Below are 22,306 nucleotides of genomic sequence, written 5' to 3'. Positions count from 1 at the left end.
CGCAGCCAGGAACGGCAGCGAGGTAGGAGCTGCTCGTTCTGCGCAACCATGCAGTGCTCTACAGTGATCGGAGCTCTCGGTGTCATGCGTGCTTGCACCGAAGCCTTTGTGACCCCTTCGGACGCGCAAGTCGTACTTCGCAAAGGTTTGGACGGGGCCGCCCTCACCGAGCAGCTCCGCTAAATTCCGCGTACTTATGATCGCAATAAAAGCTTGCGTTTGTTCTCGGGAAAAAAATTGCGGGACCGCTCTCCGCGCCGCCGACGAGGTTGGCCGCCACCATGTTCTCAGCTGTTCACTCGCTCCCGCAGCGAGCGCCTTCCGATAATCCTCCCCGTTCCAAAATGCGATGCGATCTTCGTTTACATGGGCTGAATGAATGCGCACTCGCCATCTCAATCCACCTCTGTCTAGCGACTTTAATGCGATGCGCTTTGCGCATTATGCCGTTTACATGACCGCATATTGAATGCGGCAACTGGATTCAATGCGACTAAGTCGCATTCATGTAAACGCGGCTTATGTTATTTTTCGACATGTATGATGTATGTAACGATACCGGTGGTAAACGATGGACGTTTTTGTTGGAAGATGGCGGTCGTCTTTCTGCATGTATGGTTTAGTTATACCGGTGGTCTTGTGGTATAGGCGTTTCGTTGGAAAGATGGCGGTCGTCTACGTCATCGGACGCAAAATCATACCAGCCATACCGAGTCATATCGGCGAGCAAACCGGCTGCCAGTATAGACAGACCCGGAGCCATAGCGGTGCCGGTATCTCCAGTTATGGAGAACGCAAAACCAAATTAACTGCATGTATAATAACAATAAATTATGGTGGTGTCATACCAGGACTGTACAAGCAGCAGGTTTGTTTCTTGTACGTTTTTCCAATAGGGCGACTCGTCTAAAACCTCGAAAAAGATCTCGCAGTGGTCCATCGTGTTCGGGTTCGTAACAGACATTGTTTTCCACGTGCCGTCGCTGCCACCTGCTAGCTAGAGAATGCGTTCATCGATAATGTATTATTCCATCACATTTGTGTTCACAAACATGTCATAATTTGCTACTTATATATATATTCAATTCGTTATAATGCATTAAACAAGATATATTTATAGATCTGTGATTTTTATTTTGAGTTCGTGGGCCCGAGGCCAATTCCTTTAGCTGTAAAGGGAACTTGGCGAGTTCCGTTTAACACAGGAGCTCCCTTAGCGAAAGGGACCTTTATGAGCCGTGTGATTACGATCTCCAGCTCCCTTTACTAAAGGTACCTGTGCCAAAGGTACCTTCGTGCTGCCTTGTGAACCGGGTATAAGTTACGTTACGTATAAGTAGGGTTCCGCGTTTTCAGTTTTTATTTTTTCGAAATTGGGCGTACTTTTTAAGGTGTTTATTTTAAAATTAAATTTTCGTGTTTTTTTTCGGCGTATGTTTATTCCCAAAACAGTTTATCGGTTTCTTTCGGTGAATATAAAAGAAGCACCATCGGCCCTTGTAGCTGTGATATTTGCAATCACTCAAAGAATAACGACACATACATACGTAGTCCTCGCTACAACTTCCGTCAGGACACACCTCAAAATCCCGGAATTCACGGGAATAATCTCCAGTGCGCTTATTTTTCCTTCCCATTCTGACGACGTGACCGTCTGAGGTGATAACCGTACAAAAACCAGCGGAATGTCAAAAAAAAAAAATCCATCGTGTTTATGTTTTTAACAACAGGGAAGTTTGAGAGAGCGTGTTAAGAAAGGTATTGACGGCTTTCCTCGATGTCCTTTGAAGTGCATGAAGCGGAAAACCTTATACTAGCCCTCATACGAACCTTTTTTGGGGGGTACCGGAAATTTGACACACTAAGCCCGATCACAGAAAAGACACAAATGTCCCGCGAAGGCCAATCCAAGACCTCTTTTGTTGCATGTTGAACCTTGGAAGAGGGCAATCACGAAGACGTCACATAATGTCGAACCTCGCAAAGCTCTCTCTCTCTCTCCCTCCCAAACCACCTCAGCGCGGCCCTAAAAAACTGAACTTTCTCAGTTAAAACCGAATTCTAAAAAACGGATTAGACGTACTTTTATCGGTTTAAACCGAAAACGCCGATCCTACAAACTGACCTTTTTCGGTTAAAACCGAATTTCCGAGAATGAATTCGGCGTACTTTTTTCGGTGTTTATCGGTTTAAACCGAAAACTCCGAACCCTACGCATAAGTCACCGAAACATTCGTGTCTTGAATGTTGCGTGTCCTGTTTTCTCCTTGAACTGGTAGCCTCGCTTAATATGAAGCATATAGTCCCGGTCAACGTTACTCGAGCAAGCTTAGTTTCGCAGCTCCCTATTCTCGCTTGCAGAGGCAAGTGGCCCAGGTGGCGGTCACGAGAACTAGCGACGCTCCAGTCGGATCTTGCTTCTCATGTTGTCTGCTACCACTGCGTTGAAAGCCTCCTTTCTTTTTCTTTTCTTCCTTTTTCTTTTTTTACTTCCATGCGTATAATGGCAAAAAAAAAAGATAATGAAGATGAAGTGTAATACACCACAGAGATCAGAGTCAGCGCATTGTGAGTGGTTTTTCTTTGAGTGTTTGAACTTTGTTTTTGTGTGCGTCTGTTTCCTTGCGCTGTGGAATGTTAGTATGAATCAACAACTCGCCCAAGCACAAGTATTGCTATTCACACTTGGCGGGCTAGACAATCCTGAAGCAAGACTCGACTGCAGCGCTGCTAGTTCTCGTGACCACCACTGAGCCCGCGTCGCAGGCGGAGCTGTGAAACTGAGCTTGCTTCAGTAAGGTTGGTCCCGGTAACTTCAACGTAATATTTCCTAACGCAACTTAACGTAAGAAAATGGGGCAGTGTGAAGCAGCCTTAAAGACTCTCGGTGAAATTCACGCTTTCAAGTACCGCCAACCATTGTTGTATAAACGCGCAAGACACGCGCCAGGAACGGGTGCTCTGCCCCCATTCCGTTCTAGGCAAGGAGATTAGAAGGGTATGAGAGGGCATGACGTCAGCCGCGTAGCCTCCACAAGCCATGCTTCCTTGGCGACTCGCCTCTTTCTTATTTTCCTCCTTGCCCGCCTCACCTATCGGGCCAACGTGACCACATTACGTGAACGTAGAATGGTTGAAGGTTCTGGGTATCGTGGAGCCTGGCGCTGGTGGTTTTTATTTATGTCATCAGAGCTTGAAACTGTTGTCCGCGCCCAGTCGACCGATTCTACGCTTGCTGCGCTTCGTTATGTACCCTCAACTTTAAAGTAAATGCATTTTCTACACACCGTTACTATCTTGAAAACGATAGTATTCAACGTGGAACGTCAACGCTGTAACGATTGCCTGTTGGCGTGTTTTGGGTAACGTACCTTGCATCTGCGTGCATCACCGAGGAGTGTTCTTTTTATCTCCTGGCCACTAATTACTACAGTAGCCAAAGCAAGAACACATTATATACACCCGACAGTTTGGATCAATACTTACGTATTTTTACGGTGATGATTTTCGCGCTCGTCTGCAAATGATAGCAGCGCTCTCATCGCTTCTTTTCGTTGCGACCGCTATGCAGGTCGTCCACTATGATGTTTTATTGCTGTCTTGACAAACTGAACCAGTTCAACTTGACTCGAAGTTGGGAGATGTTTTCTCGACTATATTCTTGCAAACAAATTGAAATTATGTATGACACTATACACTGTAAAAAATGGGCCGTCGAAATTACGGTAAGTTGACCGGCATTCTGGCTGCCAGCAACTTCTCGTAATTTATACGGGAGACCGTAAATTCAAATTTACTGCCTGACCGTCATCTCCCAGTAAATTAAACGGTCGCAGTAAAAAAAGATACCGTTAATTTTACGGGGCGATGCTGAACACACCGTAAACGAGATTTACTGACTGCCGCTAAGATCACGGCATGGTGGCAGTTTATTTGCCGGTCAACTGACTGCTAATTTAATGGTCACCGTAAAATTGTTGACCGTTTAATTCACTGCCAGTTGGCCATCGTAAGAAGTAAATTGAAGGTGCAAAATGCTGGCACAATGAAGCGCTAGCACTTCGTACAACATGTCAGAAAGTATGCAAAATTCGACAAAAGTAAGCATTGTCGGATTCTATCATCTACCCAGCGCATTGTACGACATGCTTAGCGTTTCACCGCACATGTTTTGCTGCTTCGATTTACTTCCTACTACTGGTCAACAGACAATGAATCAAACAATGGGTCATGAAGTCTCCTTAGGTTAGCCATTTTGTGCCTGTAATATATGTGGCATGCTGTTTATTGTAATTGTAGTGTGGTCTTCATGTCTGCAATGCGATCGTTGTGTATGTACATGCAAATGCAATTAAGCCAGAACACAGCATAAATTGTGTGTAGGATAGAAATAAAAACAGAACATTTATTTACTTGGATGATGAAGACCCAGGTCCATATACCCTCTGATCTGGAAAAGAAAGAAACCAGTTATCAATATAACATATATAAATGTGCCAAAATAGAAGCAATTTAACAGATATGTTGTATAATGTTAGCCACGCTTTATTCACTGTGGAAAGAAACTAATGATGCTGATATTGCTTACAATGTTTGAAAGAAGCTTTATGTGACAACTGAACCCCCCCTCTAGCTTAGCTTGTCCTAATCAAGTAAAACTTCATTATATCTCAGTAGCTATATATTAGCCATGTAGTACATGTATTCTGGTTTTCTCGAATACCATTTCAGTATCCCAGCACAGCCCCTATATACCTGGGCAAATGAATGAGAGGATATGCACAAAGTTTGGCAGAGAGTGCTGCACAAAAATACAGCTATTTTATGGGAAAGCCTACTATTTACTTACTAGACATTTTTCAACTTAAGAGCTGAGTGAGTTTGTTTTCAAAATCAGGGGTTGACATTAATTAAGCAGCACACATAGAAATTTACTCCTCCTCTTCATCGAGAGTTAAGCTGGTTGAGTCTTGTTGGCACTAACGTAGAACTAGTCTTTCTCCACCACCAGAGACTGCAATTCTCTTGCCACCGTGCAGTATTGAAAAGGCATCATTAATCTTTCTCTGACATGTTCGCACCATAAGAGATATGAATAGTCGTGGCCGGTTGCATCAGGGCTAGCTGCGAACGTCAGGCTTAGCTGGCAATAGAATCTCTGTGCACTGTGCCTAGTGTCACTTCAGATAAACAAATGGTTAAAGCAGTGTGCTCAGCACTTCAATTTTAGATGATATCCAAAATAAACAAGGACAGCTTGTGATGCAGCTGCTTCTTACATGCTTCTCATTTCATCGACCTATATTTGCCATGTATAAGGTGCACTATACCTAGTGTGGCATCATTTCTCTTAAAATATATGACTGCATGTTAACCATGTCTCATTTCTAGCATCACATAGACATTTTTTCATGTAATTATAGGCAGCGTAGTAAAGCTATGCTTGAGTTTTAAGTGAGGCTAGGTAAGTTATGTTTCAACCCAATAGTGTTAATGCAGCAAAAGAACCGGCGTCCAGCGTCGGCATGTCGAGAAACCCCTCAATGTTTTGCGCCACGATCCCTTGTGCATGCAAGGGATCATAGGATTCCCCCCCCCCTCCCCACTGCTGCCCTCCCTGCCCTTGCCCCCACCTCCCCTCTCCTCCTCCACCCCCTGCCCTCCCGCCATCGTGTCATACATTAAGGCCGAGCATAAGTGTCCCCCCCCCTTTTTTTTTTCACACAAGCAGCTGGGTGCTCGATCATTATCATACTCACCAAATTTAGACCCAAGTGCCATTGCTTATGGCTGCTGAAATCTTCCTGGTGCCAAGACCTTGCGTTGAATGAGCCCGAGCCCCATGTCGCATGCCTCGTTCCCACATAAGATGACCGACCTTCAACAGACATATTCAAACAGAACAGAATGAGTAGAAAACCACAGACTGAAAAAATCAAGGAAAGTAACTCCAAGCTAGTGCTGATGTGATGTAAACGGTCAGAGTAATTTCGGAGCACCTTCTGGGCCAGCCAAAAATATATTTTTAAGCAACAAAAGGAAGTTTTGGATTTTGAAAGCACACTTCCTATTCATTTTGTTATGAATACTACATTAAGATACATCTGTTTGCCTGTCAAAACTAGAAGACAATGCCTGCTTTCCTTTCCCACCCGTGTTACCACTAGTGTCGAGTTCAGGGTAAAAAATTCTGTAATATAGTTATTCACAACAATTGCATTTAACAAAGATTTTTATGTTTATTCTAACATGTTAATTTAACTAGTAATATATCCGTTCAAGGAATATTACTACTTGATATGTCCGCACTGTTATCAACAATACTAACATCTCCATCATTTAATCCATGCACTAAATAATATACATGTTCAAATTTGCGGGCCATGTTAGTGCGTGAACTTTTTAGGAGACCCTGTACTAGCAAACGACTTGGTTTTTGAAATCTTACACCAACTTAGAATTTTCAGATTATCATTTCTCAACTTCCCTGTCTATTCAAAGACATGTGGACCATATGTTTAAATGACAACTTTCCTTCTCAAGCATGAGCCTCTGCTACAGCGAGACGAGATATGCAGAATCAGTGTGAAACCTGTGGGTACCACCTCTTTGTGGTGCACAAGTGTATGGTTAAAAGTGCGCCCAATGGTGGTGGCTAACTAGATTGGACAGACCACACATAATGCCGAAAATTCCCAAACTTGAAAGCACAGCATCAATTTTACAAAAGTAAAATTGAATAGTATATTGCCCAGAGCAGCAATAAATTTTGATTATTTGCTCAAGCCCACTCTGATGATGGTCCAGCCATGAAGCAAGGTCTTATTCACTGCTTTCTATAATAATGGGATGAAGTAATGTGTGGCGAAATGTAGGCATGAGCAGTATCACAACAATGTAAGAAAAAATTTAGGCAAGCTTGATTATGCTCACAAAAGCTATGAAAGGTCAGAATGTGTTGGGCTCACTCAGATGTATGGTGTGTGTGGTTATGTGACCATCTGACTATGACCGATTCACTATTTGCAGTATGATCAGGTGACCACACACTGGTGATGGTTATGTGATCCCATTATTCCCAGAATGGTGACAAGCTGGGTGGGACTCTGCGAACAATGATGGCGAACACTCATTCGCCAGAATCAATGAAGAACCATTATTGTGAACTACCTCATCACATCCCCTCCCAGACGGGTAACAGTTGCAAAATTGCCTTTAATATTTCACGAACTAACCTTTCCAGGTACCTGTCTACAGCCGGAAATTTTGCTCTAAAATAAGCTGTGTGATATCATTGTTTTGATATCCAGCAGAGATAATTTGATAAAGGGGCCGACTCACGAGAAGTACTAATCAAGCGCCAAATTCAATTTTTTTTTTTTTTGCAAAAATTGAAGTGAGAGCATTTTTTTTTGTAAATCCATCACTGGCAGAAAAACACACTATACCAGTGAGTAATGCTTGTAGTTTGCTAAGTGGTCTGTTACAAAACCTTCACATACTCTTCGTTAGTGGTAAATGTATCCCTGCATCTATCTATCTCTGAGAATTATTCTTCCTCTCTAGTGACAGTGGACTCTTATGCTCATTGAATTATTTCACCTTCTTCTGCTTCTCTTCAAAATAAGTCTCATGTCCACTTCCCATTTATTAAGTGAACACTGTAGTGAATCATACTTACAGCCTCACACATTCCACTCCAGCTCTGCTATTTTCTTGACCAGGTTAAGTACTTTCTTGTTCACTTCCGACTTGGAGCGCTTGGCTCTGGTGCCACGGTCAGGGTTCATGCTCAGGAAACCTCTGCAATAAGCATCAGTGCCATGAAAGAAACATTTCATCCAAGTTGGTAACCTGAAAAGTTAGTCAATTTAGTCATATGTGTCACATATGTATACATGACCGAAGGGAGAGACTAGAAGAAAGTAAAATATTTAGTAAAGAGAATATCAGGAGGGGACAAACTGCGGCTCGTGAGCCGCATGCATCTCTTCATGCCCCCCTATTGCAGCTCTCCTAACCTGAGGACCCACAAGTTATAATAGGTGGGACCAAACACTAAGCTTGTATACAAAAACGTTAGTGAGAAGCGGGAGCATATCAAAATATGCAATATTGCTGGAGTTGTTTCGTTGTAGATGGGCACGTTAAAATGACATGTAATGGTCAGAAGGGGCAAATCAGTTTGAAAGATAAGCTCTATTTTTTTATTTTCTAGTTTATTTCACCTTTACATGCCAGGTTGAGGTAGTGTTAGCTTTGTGCTTAAATGTTTCCCTAAAATTGATTTCTGAGCTTTGTTATTACAATGCAGTCCAGCTGCCTGATGAAATACCAAGACCACTGGCCTATGCATACATGCAATTGAAGCTGTTTGACTGCTCGATCTGTGGACTCTGCTCGGGTGCAATTTCAATAAAAAGTGCAGCATTGGTGCAGGATGTGGGAGCTATAGTTGTTTGGAGCTGGCGGAAGCAATTGGGACAGCCTTCCAATCAGCGAGATATGTGCTCTTCTATTTCACAAATGAGAAGGAAGGTACCAACTGTGGCTCTATGTCTTTCATGACAGTAAATGTGCAAGGTGTTTGCTTTATTTCGATAGGAACAATAAGCCTGGAAATGATATAGATAAAAAGTATGGAGTCCTACTAGGCATCCACATACATATACCAAAATCACAGAACAGGAAATTACCTCTGAAGGAACTCGAGGGTCGATGACAGGCCTTCAGCGTAGCAGATGTTAAAGCAATAGTGACTCGCGAAGAGTGCAGCCCATGCCGTAGGGACGTCTGGTATCTTCTGAACCATGAGCCTGCCATCAATGCTGAGTGCGTACTCGTGGGCAGTCCACAGATCATCCCCTACAAAAGTTTAAAAAATGAGAAAATAGTAAACATTCAGATAAGTAGAGTTGCTGACAAGGCATTGGAACAATGGGGCTGGGCTGCACCTCCAGATCGTGGACATTTCAAATAATTGTAAAAACAAAATGGGAGAAGGGAAGGGGCCCAGCTTCGTCCCTCCCACCCTCACTGCCGGTCTCCCCCCCACATTCGAAACACTTCCAACATTACTTTTTGCCGACAGGAGATGAGATCCTTGGCTCGATTTGCCTTCCCTCCACTATGAGTGAGCTTGCTTGAGTGTAGGCCAGTCAGAATTCTACTCCAGAAAGGGAGAGGATGGCCTGTGAAGGCACCTAGGCAAATGTTCACTGGTTAGTGGAGGGGAGACATGTGCCACCAAAACTGAACAGGAACCTCGAAGGCCCTCTCCCTCCCCAGTTGCACATGACCACCGCATTCGCATGGATACTCGCTGTATCGTTACATCTAGCACATACTTCTATTGGTTGCAAAGAAATCGAATGATTTGTCACTTCTAGCAACTTCGGAAACGTGTGTTGTCGCTATGGGCTATAGGTAGCCATTGTAGATTTCATGAATTGTCCGACAGACATGTGAAACACTTTAAATGATTTGTATTTGATTTAAACTCTGAGACCTGCTTTATATTTAGTTATCAGTGTTTTTAGGTTTTTATTGTTCTAGGATTTGACATACTTCTTTTGGCTTTTATTTAGAAATTTATCTATTTATTTATTTGAAATACTGTGGACCTGTCGTTCCACACAGGAGGGGAAAAAACAACACACAGAAATAACTCAATCATGCACTCACCGTATGAGGCGAGTGCAGGTAGGTTGCAGCAACCCACGCATGCTCAAAAACATTTCCACATGCAAAATTTAACCAAACAATTGATTCAGCTGTGCTTCAAATAATTGAGGACTACAACAATTGACAACTTGCTCAGGCAGGGTGTTCCACTCAATAATAGTCCGACAAAAGAAAGAGTATTTAAATACATCATTTCTGTACTGGTAGGGTTCAATTGCTTTAGTATTGCTTGTTCTTTTGGAGCGTGATGTTGAAGGCAAAAATGTACACTTCAGAATTAATCTTTGTCAAGCCATTATTAGCAACCGCGTATAATTCCTTTAATCTACACACTTTCCTTCTTTTCTCTAAACAATCTAGCCGCACTTCATTTCTCATTGCCGTAACTAACTCTGTGCGCCTATACTCAGAAAAAAAACCGAAGTGCCAGATTCTGTATCCGTTCAATTTGCGCAACCTGCTGCTTCCTGTATGGGTCCCATACGCACCCCGCATAATCCAAGATCGGACATACATTTTCAATTTTATCGGCAAACATTTTTAGAAATGAAAGCTTACCGGTTTTTTTTTGGTGAATACACATCGACTACTTCCATTTTTCAATGAGGTCGCTCCAAAACGCAGTACATTAGACAGATATCTGAATTATATATCCGCAGCAATAATTCCTGACATGACAAACATAACCTTGGTTAGCACTTTGTAAGGATGACGACAAATTCTAAACTGTGAAATTCACAAGCGTAACTATTGGCACTTTTCTGCTCTTCATATTTATAGGATTATCAAAACTGCTTCCCACTAACCAGAGAGAAGCTTGAGGAGGTGTTAAAACAGCTCCCCTCCCCATAAAAAAGAAACAGTGGAAATCAAAGGGCGTGACAAACAACAAAAAACTCCAAATCTGGCTTTTAGAAGACGACACCAACTTGATGCACAAGGACTGAGCCACAAAATGAATGCAGATTGCATCCACGACAAACCCAAGTACTCCCTAAAGAGTATTGTCCTGCAGACCCTCCACCAACAGAACACTTCACAGTTACGTAGGTGAGATAGTCGACTACTCAGTCAAGTGCGACGACATATCCCGTCTCCTCTTGGCTTGCCATAGTGGCCTGAAATACTGACCTTTCTCGTTTAAAACTGAATTTACAAAAATTAAGTTGCCACTTTTACTGCTTTAAACCAAAAACGCCAAACACCATTTTTATTTATATTCTACTTCTGCATTAATAACAAGTTGTAACATTAGAACTTGAACTTCTGGAACTTAGTTCAGGGACAGGGCTAATTTGTAGTACATATAATGATACAATCTATTCATAAACATACCCAGTGCTATAATGCAAGGAGAAATTGGCAGGTCCTCCTCGACTTCAGCAGCAGTTAGAAATGGCTGTAAAAATTGAAAGACGCATGGTTATGTTAAAACAAATCCCCGCTTCCACAACCACTAATTCTTACAAGGCCACTGAAAACATTGGGCACTAAAATGACAGAAGAGACCAGAAGGGACGAACAAGAAGGGCCATGCACACAAGTTCCCTCACTGGGATAGCTTCGGAGTCAATGCACACAAGTTTCCTCACTGGGATAGCTTCGGAGTTAATGTCTCTACGTTGCAATGAATATGTTGAACGCATGAGCGTAAGGAATTCATCGGTGTTGGCTGGCTTTTCACGAAACATTGCCTCCAATCTCTCTTTGTCTCTGTTCATCTCCAGCTCTTCCTCAGGTGTTTAATCTGGGGAACTGCTCTGACACATTTGTTTTTATACAGTCTGGTTGGGACACGCACGTCAACAATATAAATTTATGCGAAAATATGTTTAGAGCAATATTTATCGCGTGATATTTATTTTAATTTCTGTGCGCAAAGTTCATGACATCGTGAAATGGTCATACATTCTTTCCACCTCAACGAGATGGTCATACACTCTCTCCACCTCATTGTCGAGGCTTAAAAAATAAAATGCAAAGCCGATCCACCTCTCCTTCACGTGCCTGAAATGCCGAGAAAAAGCGAGTGGAAAGGAGGTGACTATCAAATAAATTGCGTCTCACGCCATCAATATTGCTCTAAAGAATATTTTTTTCTTTTTGCGTAAAATTACTTTTTTGACACATGTGCCCTAACCACGCTGTTTAAAAAAATTTGTTTTAGTGGTTTTTTTAAGACATTCTGGACTTAGGAATGATAAATTGTCATGGATGTGGTTAAACAATTTTTAATCAGATATTCCTCCTCGCAAAACCACAAACTCTGACAATGTGCCATTGTGGATAGCATTCAGTGCTTAGCAATTTGCTTTAGGAAAGAAATTAGGTTTAATGCAACATGCATTGGCAGGTAACAACTTTAGGTTATTGTGCAAAGGCAAGAAGAAATGGTCCAAGAAGTCAAGAGTGCTTAAGATTGTAGATACTGTCAAAATGATTAAGCTCTCAAAATAGCTGTATGCAACGAGAAAAGCAACAAATGCTTTACTACATTTTGGGTGCAGTGCTAGCAGGAACTCTGACCTGGAGTAGATCAGGCTTGAAAATAAAATGCTACCACTCACATCTTTCCTCAGAATGAGGCAGTCCCTCTCTTCGCCGAACCATGTCACAAGTAGTATCATCAGTGCCAAGCACCCAGCTTCTGGACTTGCATTGTCTCCAGCTTTTGCAATGTCTTCCATTAGCTTGGTATACTCATTTTCTGTCCTCTTGTCCAGTCTCATTAGTTTGAGAACTACATCCTTCTTCTTTTGCAGCGACTCCCTTAGTCTGTCTTGAATATCAAAACTGCATAGGGCACTAAAGTGACAGAAGAGACCAGAAGGGACGAACAAGAAGGGCCATGCACACAACAGTTCTCTCATTGGCATCACTTCAGAGTTAATGTCCCTACGTTGCAATGGATATGTTGATCGCATGAGCTTAAGGACTTCATCGGTGTTGGCCGACCTTTCACGAAACATTGCCTGCAATCTCTCTTTGTCGCTGTTCATTTCCAGCTCTTCCTCAAGTGTGTAACCTGGGGAACTGCTCTGACACCCGTAGCTACGCTCTTTCCTCTGTTTTCGATTTGTGTGCGTCGGCACTGCTATCTTTTCCGTGTCTTCACGTCTCACGTTTTCCACCCTGGCAAGAAGCTGGTTCAGGAGAGAATCATGTCCTGTTCCAACCACTGTTCCATCCAAGACATCTTTGAAAGACAATGGGTACTGGTCCACCACTTTTTTTGCAATCATGTCCAGCTGCTTCCTCAGTGGCCGTGGGCACATTTCCATTGACGTCTTTATGATGAGTCTGACCATTTCCCTGCGATCTTTGGGCAAAGGCCGTTTGTTTTCCTTTAGGGCCTGTTGTAGCCTTGGCGGCATCTCCTTCCACTGTATGTCAAAATTGTTTGCCCAGGTTGAGTCGACATGGTAACTTGTTTTTGATGAGGTGCTGGCTTCAGAAGAGGTAGCCCCAAACTGTTCTGGAGTTTTGCTGTCGGAGACATCTACATAAAGGATTAAGAAAACAGGAAGTTTAGAATATTAGTGCGGTGAGTGCGTGAGGGGTGCGAGGGCGGTGAGTGGCGTGAGGGCTATGAGTGCGTGAAGGCCGTGAGGGCAGTGAGGGGCATGAGGGCGGTGAGTGGCGTGAGGGCCATGAGTGTGTGAGGGGTGTGAGGGCCGTGAGGTTCAGTGAGGGTGAGTGAAGAACTGAAGGTGAGTGTGACTGTGAGGATGAGGGTGAGTGAAGTGCTGAAGGTGAATGTAGCTGTGAGGGTGAGTGAGGGGCTTAGGTGAGTGTGGCTCTGAGGGTGAGGGTGAGTGAGGGTGACCTAAAATGCCGACCTCTGAATTTTGGTGTCCTGGGCTTTTAAAGGAGCTGTGCAACGATTTTAACGTTGGAAGAATTGGGATCTTTTACTTTTGATATTCACCTTGTCACAAATGACAGAAAACACATCTCCTTTCATCGAAATGTTGCGATTCCGCCGCATGATAGCGAGGCAAAACTTAGAATATTCACCGACCTGCAGCCGCGAGCGGCGGCCATGAGAAACACGCGGCATGACGTCAATGGGGAATCTTGTAAAAAGATAGCAAGTTGTGCGAATACCTGCTCGATAAAAGGTAACTTTTTTTATAAATCTTGGCGTTCCAACATATATATAAATGCGTCAAAAACCTGGTATCATCGACAAAACTTTTATTATACGGAGTTTTAGTGGCACAATCTATCCTAGGTCCACAGAACCGTGAGCTCTATCTGCTCCCGCGAACAGCCGCCAGAAGCCGGAGGCGGAGGGGGACAGAGCCGGTCAGGTATGGCGGGACCCGGATGAGACTTTCCTCCTTTCACCATAGTGTTCGCGCTGCGCCCGCCAGCACGTGGTCGCGAGCGGATGAGTTCTCGCTTCTCACTGACAACTGTAAAGAGAGAACTTTTCCGGAACCCCGCACCTACCCCATCAACGTCACTGCGCACGTGACCTGGAAGACGACGTACGAGTTGAGAGGCGGCAGAAACCTGGATCTTTTTCATTTTTTAAAATAAAACTGGGGTATCCAGGCAAAATCTGTTTTCTGTAGTTCACTTCAGAAGTGTCAGGCATCAACTTCCATAATTATTTAAGAAAGCCCTGAAATTGTTGCACAGCTCCTTTAAAGGGCCCATGAAACGATTTTTGGGTTGGGATAAATCATTTTAGATTGGAATTTTACTAATAGCACATCGTTCAGTGGACCAAAAGAAAAAAAGTAGGAAGTCAAAAGCCTGACTTTCAGTGCGAAAATTTGAAAACAGAGCGGACTATTTCGTACCTCCTCCCCTTCGCAACCTCTCTGCCTTTTCACTGTGATACATCCGCGGTCCCAAAAGCGTGTCATCGGGTCCAAACTGACGTCACACGCAACCGGACCTCACTTATTCCCTTCACCTCTAAGCTGACATTGTGGTGGAAGCTACGCGCTTGCCGGACCAATCAGCCGCCTCCCTTTCATCACCTGACTTCATTCTCTGCAGCCACATTTGACACGCTCACGTGGCAAGTGTGGCTGGCCCAAGGAGCACATAGCTTCAACAGCACTGTCAGCTTCGGAATGAACGGGGTGGGGAAAGCAACTTTTGTCTGAATTTTGAGCGACGGGCTAATCTTCTAGCGGAAGAATGGATATGTCCGGGATTACACAAACAAGAGTGCGAGCAAGAGGGGACACCCCCTGTTCGTCTTCTTTAACTGTTTGGTACAATGCGCTATTTATGAGTTGAGGAGGAAAGCTAAACAGGAAAAAGTTGGAAAAGCGTTTCATAACCCCTTCAAGCATAACCAGAATGTTTCGACGAGAAAGCTGCTCTCCCACAAGTTCACCGAACATGATTCGCTGCTGCAGTTAATTGTCGCCAAACTTGTTAATCTGGATTAAACTACCTGCGGAACACAGGCTCTCACTTGTCACAACCACAGTATGTCCGAAAATGCAGTCTGTTTATTTAGGCGTCGATTGTGTTTGGCGTCTGGTTCCATTCGGTGTTGGCACATCTGCAATACTTTTGTTTCCAGATAGTGGAAAAGTTGACCGGCCAGCTAATTGATTTGTTGGGAGATTGGAAAACGAGCAGCAGGAAGTACTAAGATGTGAGTAAAGTAAAATCTGAGAGTTTGTGTCACAAGAATGATAGTATGTCAGCAAATAGGTTGATCCTCACAAGGGAATGCAACCTTGTGTCCAGCAGCTAATGTGCATCCAGCCGTGTGTTGGAGTTGAGTAGGTACTTTTGGCACCTACCAAAGACTTGGGTACATATTAATTGTGGTCCGACTTAACTGCACTTCGAGCAAATAAGCCCTTCAGCCTTGTTCATATATAATTAGGGTTCCATGTTTTCGAATGAATTTAATAAAACCCAAAAAACGCTCGCAGCTAAAACTTTTTATAAAGCTTTTTTGTCAATTCGGATTTTTTCTGAAAAACGCTGATTTTGGAGGTCACGATGGCAAACAAATCTTAGTTATTTTGCCTATGCCTGATCAATGCGAAAGGCCACTAGCCTTGAGGAGATGCGTGATGTTGACGAGGATAATGTATTTTTCGGTGACGACAGGAGGAGCTAAGCATCCGACTCTATTAGCGGTTTTCCTTGTCTTAAGTTTAGACTGTACCATCTCTGATTTCTACAGGAAGTAAGGGCGGCCTTTTTTCTGTCACAGTGGGTGTTATGTTCCCGTCGATTTCATGGGAGGAGTGGCTGCGAGAAGCTGAAGTTTTAACATTCTCCCCTGCACCCGGTTTACAGCACATTCGTGTAGTATCTGTGATAGTGAGGATACGTTTTGGGGACAGAAGCACTTACACTAAAATACAAACACTGTATGCTTGTGTTTATTACATCAGGCTTGTTTGTAATACATCCAAGTTTTGAACTGCAAGGCAGTGCTCTATTTAAATATTTTATACAATAAAAATTTCTGTCAGCGTTCTTTGATGTTTCTTTCACTGACTATTATTTATTCCTGTTGTAATTTTTCTGAATAAATACTGTGAAATTAATATCAAAATATTGTAAAATTGAAGACTGAAAAAAAAAAAACAAAAAAAAAACATTGAATTTTTAATAAAAATAAAACTTCGAAAAACATTTTCCAAATTAAAAAAAAAAAAGATAAACTCCAAAAACACAGAACCCTATATACTATAATGTATTGCAGAGCATAATATGCTCTGCAATACATAATATAATTGCCAGTAATAGTCTGAGTAGAAAAAATATTGTACTTACTCTGTGGCTTGAGGTAGGCGATGAGTTTCCTGGCTTGGATTGGTTTGAGTATGCTTGCGAGGTCTCCCTCAGTCAGAAAGTTGAGGTCACTTGGGCACTCTACGCCAAGGCTCATAAATTTGTTGAGGACGCTCTCAACCTCACCCGAGGTCAGGTTTGGCAAGGCCGCAATTATTTGTTCTTTGACGGCCTGCATCCTACGAAGGAACCCAGTGTTTTGGGATGATCATCATTGCATTCTGTACCTTATACGCAGGTAGTGGGTAATAATCCGTTAGTTGATCAATGTGCATGCATGCAAACTGCTCTGATGCATGCACTGCATATGAATGCAAATGTGGCAAATATGTTGTGCTATAAACTTTCACAGCAGTGAAGAGATTATTTCTGTTATGAATTAACAGCAACATTATTTCACCAAAGCACAACTCATTGTCCATGCAGGTAGGTACGAAGGCACCAAATGAGTAGGATGTCCCTTTGTATGAAACCTCATTTGTAACCATGGTGTCTTCTGACGTGAAGTTAAAACTGCCTAAGCATTTCTGGAGAGCTTCCGAGTAAGTTGAAATTAGAAAAGGCATTCCTGCCTTCATTACAATGTCAGGATCGAAAAATGCCTCAGAGTGCAGGTATGCCTGCAACAGCTGGTGTCGTTCAGAAAGGGTTTTGTTCAGTGCCTTGAAATTTTGCAGGCGTCTCACACAATTTTTGAAAAATGAGTGTTTGCTTTCAAACCTCAACGTCCACAGGTTTATTAGTGGACCAAGCTGTGTGATGAGCGTGGAGTAGTGAAGCAGGTAGTGGTGCTTTGGTTTCAGAGGTGCCATAGGAAATAACTCTTTGCGGTCTGCAAGGTACTCTTCAACTAGCACATGCAAGTAGGCAACCATTTCTTCATTTACTTTGGGAGCGCAGATAATGTCAACCACCTTCCTTAAGGTAAGGTAGAGGCACCAGATGGGATCTTTAGTGTCAACTTTATGGCTAACAAACAGAGGAAGCAGGCGCAGCAAATTCCATGTTTTAACAGCTTCACCAACTAACTTATTTCCTTTTATGTTTACTTCACAGGGTTTGCTAGTTGTGTCAGAGCCCAAGAACTTGAAAGATGCTATCCTGAAGTTCAGGTATTTCAATGAGAACCACTCGCATGTCTCTGTAAAGTGCTTTATGAAAAGGAGAAGGTCGTATGAAACAACACCTTCAAAAAGGTCATGTGCTATGCAAGGAGGAAGTCCCGCATCACATACATGAAAGAATGTCAGACTGTTAAATGGGCTGTTTGATTTCACCCCTTCAACAAACGACCCAGTCTCTTCAACCTCCTGAACTGCCAAATCATACTTTTCTGCAGTCCTTTTTTCACCAAGCCGACACGGATCCTCTCTGAACTCTTTTCGTGTGAGTAGGCAATAGCGGCAAATGAAAGTGGAGGAACTGAAGTTTTCGGTGAAGCCCCCGATAAAGTGAGATCCCAAGTTATCTCCGAGGATACATACGACTGTCCCCTTGACGTGCACACCATCAAAAAGAATTCCGTTCAATTCGAGATCGAGCAGGTCACGTAAAAGAAGAGAAAAAATTTTTTCGATTCCAAAAGTTTTGATGTCTTTCTCAGCAAAAAGAAGAGCCAGCTGAATGTGATCTCTGGTAGATCTCCTGTGTTTTTTGAAATTTGCAAGAGTGAAGTAGACACCAACAAGTTTGTGCTTCTTCCTTGCGGATCCCAAAGGATTCACAACCTCAAAAGCGTCCTGATACAGCAGTAGCTTAAATGTTGGCAGCCCAGTACTAAAGAGAGGATTTGATTTGTAGGCTGAACCGTCTGATATGTCTTGCATGTAGCTCGCGTCCCTGTCATCTAAAGACGTGTTAAGAATGCAGTCAGCAAGCGAACCATCCTGCAGTAGGCTTTTTAAGCTTTCCAGTACTGGCACATATTGAAATGAGCGATCTCTCTTGTTTCCGTCACGCCCAAGATAAATCTGCACTGGCTGGACGTATGAAAACTTTTGTTTAAAGTAGGCTCTTCTTTTGTGTTCACTATTGAACACGGTAGCATTCAGACTGCTGAATACATCGTGGCTGTTTGCATCCGCAACAATTTCTTTAGCATCAGCCGTCCCCAGGCGTTCCTCCAACTTGTCATGCAAGGCTTTAAACATGCACTGCTTACTCGAGCCATGCAGGTTTTCGATTTCTTGCCACAAATGCTGAACTGTGGAAGCAGGTAAGCAGTACTTAGATTCTAGCTTTAGGTAAAAGAGAGCCAGATCGTACTCGACACACTCTTTTAACTCACTTGGAGACGGTGAAAACTGAGGGGTGCCACCTACAGAGTTAGCACCCTCCATGCTTGCATCTTTTGGAGAAGCACTGCTCTGACAACCGGTTGCAACTAACACGTTTGCCTGTTGCCCTGAAGAACTGGTTGCGCCTAAGGCGCTTGCCTGTTGCTCAGAAGAACCGCTCGCTTGTTGGGCTGATTTTACATGTTTTCTTGATAGGTGAGACGCAAACGTAGGTTTCGCAGTGAACGACTTGTCACAGCTAAAATACGGGCAACTGACTGACTGCCCGTTGTCGATGTGCTCTCTAAGATGAGTTACTATCTGAGCCCTACTCGAGCACTCGCGAACGCATCCGTGCACGCCGCACTTTAAGTTTACGTCACCCGTTAAATCGAGCCGAGGTCCACTCGCGCGCAGTTGACCTTTATGAAACCGTAAGATGTGACATCTGAGCCCTACATAAGTAGTGAACTGCAAACAACAAGTTGCGTGTATACATGGAATCTGCCGCGCTCCGAACTCGTGGCTGTCATAATGACGCACATATTCGACTAACGTGGTTGACCCCTTTGAACAGACACGGCAAACAAACATGGTTGTTCAAGCCGTCGCCTCACTAAAGCGAGAGAAAAGAGCTAAGACCGACAAATCGCGAGAATGTGCAGTATTAATCTGAAGCTATCTTTGGCTGGTTCTCAATCGCTTGTGCTCCCTTCCCGAAAAGGAGCGCGAACGACGATCGCCAGCCGGCCAGCGATGCACTCCGTCAACGCACGTGCTGCCGGTTTGTCGGTGCCGGCTCTTTCTCGATCTTGCCGGCCACGGTCATTAATTTTCTCAGAATCGGATCGTGCTTGCCACATTCATATTCAAAATGATACTCACGTTATGTTCGTTTACTATCGGGCCCGCCAAACGCCTCGGGTACTGCGCCGTCAGCCGTCTTGGTAGCCACGGTCGTGCTCCCTACCGCAAACTTTCCTCGCTTTGTTTTCTTCCTTCGGGAAACAAAAGATGGCGACCCGACGTTGGGAACGGCGCGAAAGCGCGATGGGGAGGGCTGTGGGCGAGGGTCAAGGCGCGAGCCGCGAACTGGAGAGCAGCCCGACGACGCAGGCGCAGAAGGCCTCCAACACATCACGTGCGTCCCGTGCGTGTGTCTGGAGCGTGGCGCGGAGTGTGTAGCGCGCCTCGCTTGGGGCGTTCTGCTTCTTTCCTTCCGTCGCCGTACCTTCTCTCGCTCCTTTTCTTTCCTCCGTCGCCGTACTCTTTTCACTCGAAAAACATTGTCAACATACCGTATTTTTTTTTACGGTGGGCGCCCCGTGACGTTCACGGTCAGGTGACTGTTTATTTCACGGTCATTTTTTACAGTGTATATAATGAGTTTTAACTTCACACAAGCAAACTAGTATATAATTCACGCTGTGAAAATATGTACAGTCTCTGCAGTTTAACTCTTGCTGAATTCTTTTCACAGTGATGTCCATCGACAGAAACATGCATTAGACTCAGATATAATGTTACCTCAAATTTTCTCTGCCTTGTTTTTGTAAATGTTTGCTCCTGGCTCATCATCCTTGTTTAAAACCGAGTATGTGCACTCACTGGCCCTGGAACTGTGTCAGCTTTGTACCTCTTTTTCTGCTCTTCTGCGGGTGGAGGCTGTGCGTATATAGAAGTTCGGCTTGGTGTCAAAGTACTTCTGGGCGGTGCATCACATAAGGTGAAATGCGTGGCTTTGCATTGGGTCGTTGTCAAATATGCGTTCATTGAGGGTGCTGAACATGTCCTTCCCAATGAATGATTTGAGAACATTGCTAAATAGCTTTGGGAAGAAATTCTTTGACGATGTGGACGAGTGTGCCAGGGTAAATCGGATAGCTTTTTCACTTTTTCGATAAATCCACACATCTCCAGATGGGTAGAGCAGCCCTCCCAAGGTTTTATGTAGACTAAGTGAGTAGATCGGATCTGCGGGAGCTGTGGTTGTGAGGGCATCAGTGCAGTGTGCACAGTGCAACCTTTTTAGGAGGTGACGAGCCGCGAACCCAGCAATGTAAGCAATAATTCTTTCGGATAATTCTGACACAAATCATGGATCGGCAAGTAATCGTGGTCGAGAGGAACATCGTCATCTCTATCCATGCTGGTGCCTTCTGATTCCTTCCCGAGGCCCCTTCGAGCGGTGGATCCATTGATGATATCCAGGGAGTCTTGTTTCACTGAGCTGCTGACGTGAAGGATTTCAATGTTCTCAAGTAGCAGGCAGCTTCGAGATGTGACATCTCGCACTTCGTTTACCACAATCAAATTCTTGGAGGCTGCAGCAAACTGTTTCGCAGATGGATTATCATTGCATCCCCCATGTGATCTGATGGCCCCGAAGAAAAGTTCGAGCTGGTCTTGGCTAACTTTTATGGTTGGGGGGTACTTCAGTAGTGACTTTTCCTGAACTGGGTGTTTGTAAAGCTTGAGGACGCTGTTGATGCAGGTGAGAAATCCAATGAAGCCCTCCCGGTTGGTTATGGTCATGAGCCTTCTCGTCCTTGATTTCTTTAGAGAAGAGAAATACTTTGTCGCGTCGTTTAGGATAAGACGAACATCCCGGATGTTCTCTTGACACATCGGTTTTTTCCATAGTCTTTGGTTTAAGTGTCTGGAGTTCAGAATGTCAAACACGTCATTGACCTTCCTCAGAAAACGCACTGTTGGCTGTGCTCCATAGAATCCCGGAACTCTGAGATTTCGGCACTCTTCTATCGCACTCGTAACTGATGTGCTGAAGACTTGCGCTGCAAGCGAAACCTTCACTGGTTGGCTTTTCCAGTGGACATGTAATTCCTTCCGTTTGTTTGTCAGATGTAGGCCTTCTTTTTTCTGCACCTCATGGAGTTCCTCGATGAGTCTCCAGTGGATGGTGCCCCCATCTCCATCTACAAGAGATTTTTTGATACAAAGACAGTTTCGCCACAATTTTAGCATGTGACAGGGATCAAAGAAAACAAAGACATGTTTTTGAGTTTCAGGGTGGGTAATGACCGTTTCCAAATTTTCGGTGTCAAAGCTGCAGCCCAGATTGCGCAGCATTCTGATGTTTGGAGCTTCTCTGTCACACGTAAGTGGCACGGCTTTGGTGTTACACTCGTGAACTAACCTGAGGGCTTGCTTCACCAAGTTAGCACGTTGCTCTCCCCCTAAGCCATCTAAAAGGAAGTAGCAGAGGGGACGTCTCCAGTGGCCTTTAATACCAACAGCCATTACAACAAACGCATCTTTAGCAACAGGCAACGCATCATCGTGAACCTGCCCGCCCAAGTCAACAAGGCCATGAAACTTCCGCCCATCCCATTCGGTGTGGCGTCTCACCGCCATCTCAACCACTAGCAGACTACACAATGTCGGGTGCCCGGTTGTTGCATTCTAAGTTACTTTAATCTTCAGAGCAGCAAGTGCTTCTTTAGAAAACCCCGCAGATCCATCCGTGGTCTGGTACCCCTTAGTCACGGTTCTTGGATGTGGTAGGCACGTGTCGAAAACTTCGTTTGCATAGTTATAGG

The 22,306-nt window shown here is 43.9% G+C and overlaps 1 protein-coding gene across 2 annotated transcripts; it reads right to left on the bottom strand.

Annotated features, from left to right (window-relative positions):
• Positions 1–4,376: 4,376 nt before the first annotated feature.
• On the bottom strand, positions 4,377–19,787 carry LOC115328054 (sterile alpha motif domain-containing protein 3). 2 transcript variants are annotated; one of them, XM_040217929.2, is made up of 8 exons: positions 19,632–19,787; positions 16,453–16,649; positions 12,252–13,183; positions 11,020–11,083; positions 8,697–8,865; positions 7,682–7,803; positions 5,760–5,878; positions 4,377–4,450 (listed from the first exon to the last, which is right to left on the bottom strand). In XM_040217929.2, exons 2-6 carry the CDS (start codon positions 16,646–16,648, stop codon positions 7,686–7,688), a joined length of 1,479 nt encoding a protein of 492 aa, XP_040073863.1. In that variant the 5' UTR covers position 16,649; positions 19,632–19,787; the 3' UTR covers positions 4,377–4,450; positions 5,760–5,878; positions 7,682–7,685. The 2 variants fall into 2 exon arrangements, with proteins under 2 accessions (XP_040073863.1, XP_040073864.1); XM_040217930.2 differs by lacking the exons at positions 4,377–4,450; positions 5,760–5,878 and having other exon boundaries at positions 7,710–7,803; positions 8,728–8,865.
• Between the last annotated feature and the right edge of the window lie 2,519 nt (positions 19,788–22,306).

The sequence above is a fragment of the Ixodes scapularis genome, unplaced genomic scaffold (genome assembly GCF_016920785.2).
Source record: "Ixodes scapularis isolate PalLabHiFi unplaced genomic scaffold, ASM1692078v2 PGA_scaffold1__304_contigs__length_218370807, whole genome shotgun sequence".
In the NCBI taxonomy this organism is placed as follows: domain Eukaryota; kingdom Metazoa; phylum Arthropoda; class Arachnida; order Ixodida; family Ixodidae; genus Ixodes; species Ixodes scapularis.
This window is presented reverse-complemented; position numbering and strand designations above follow the sequence as displayed.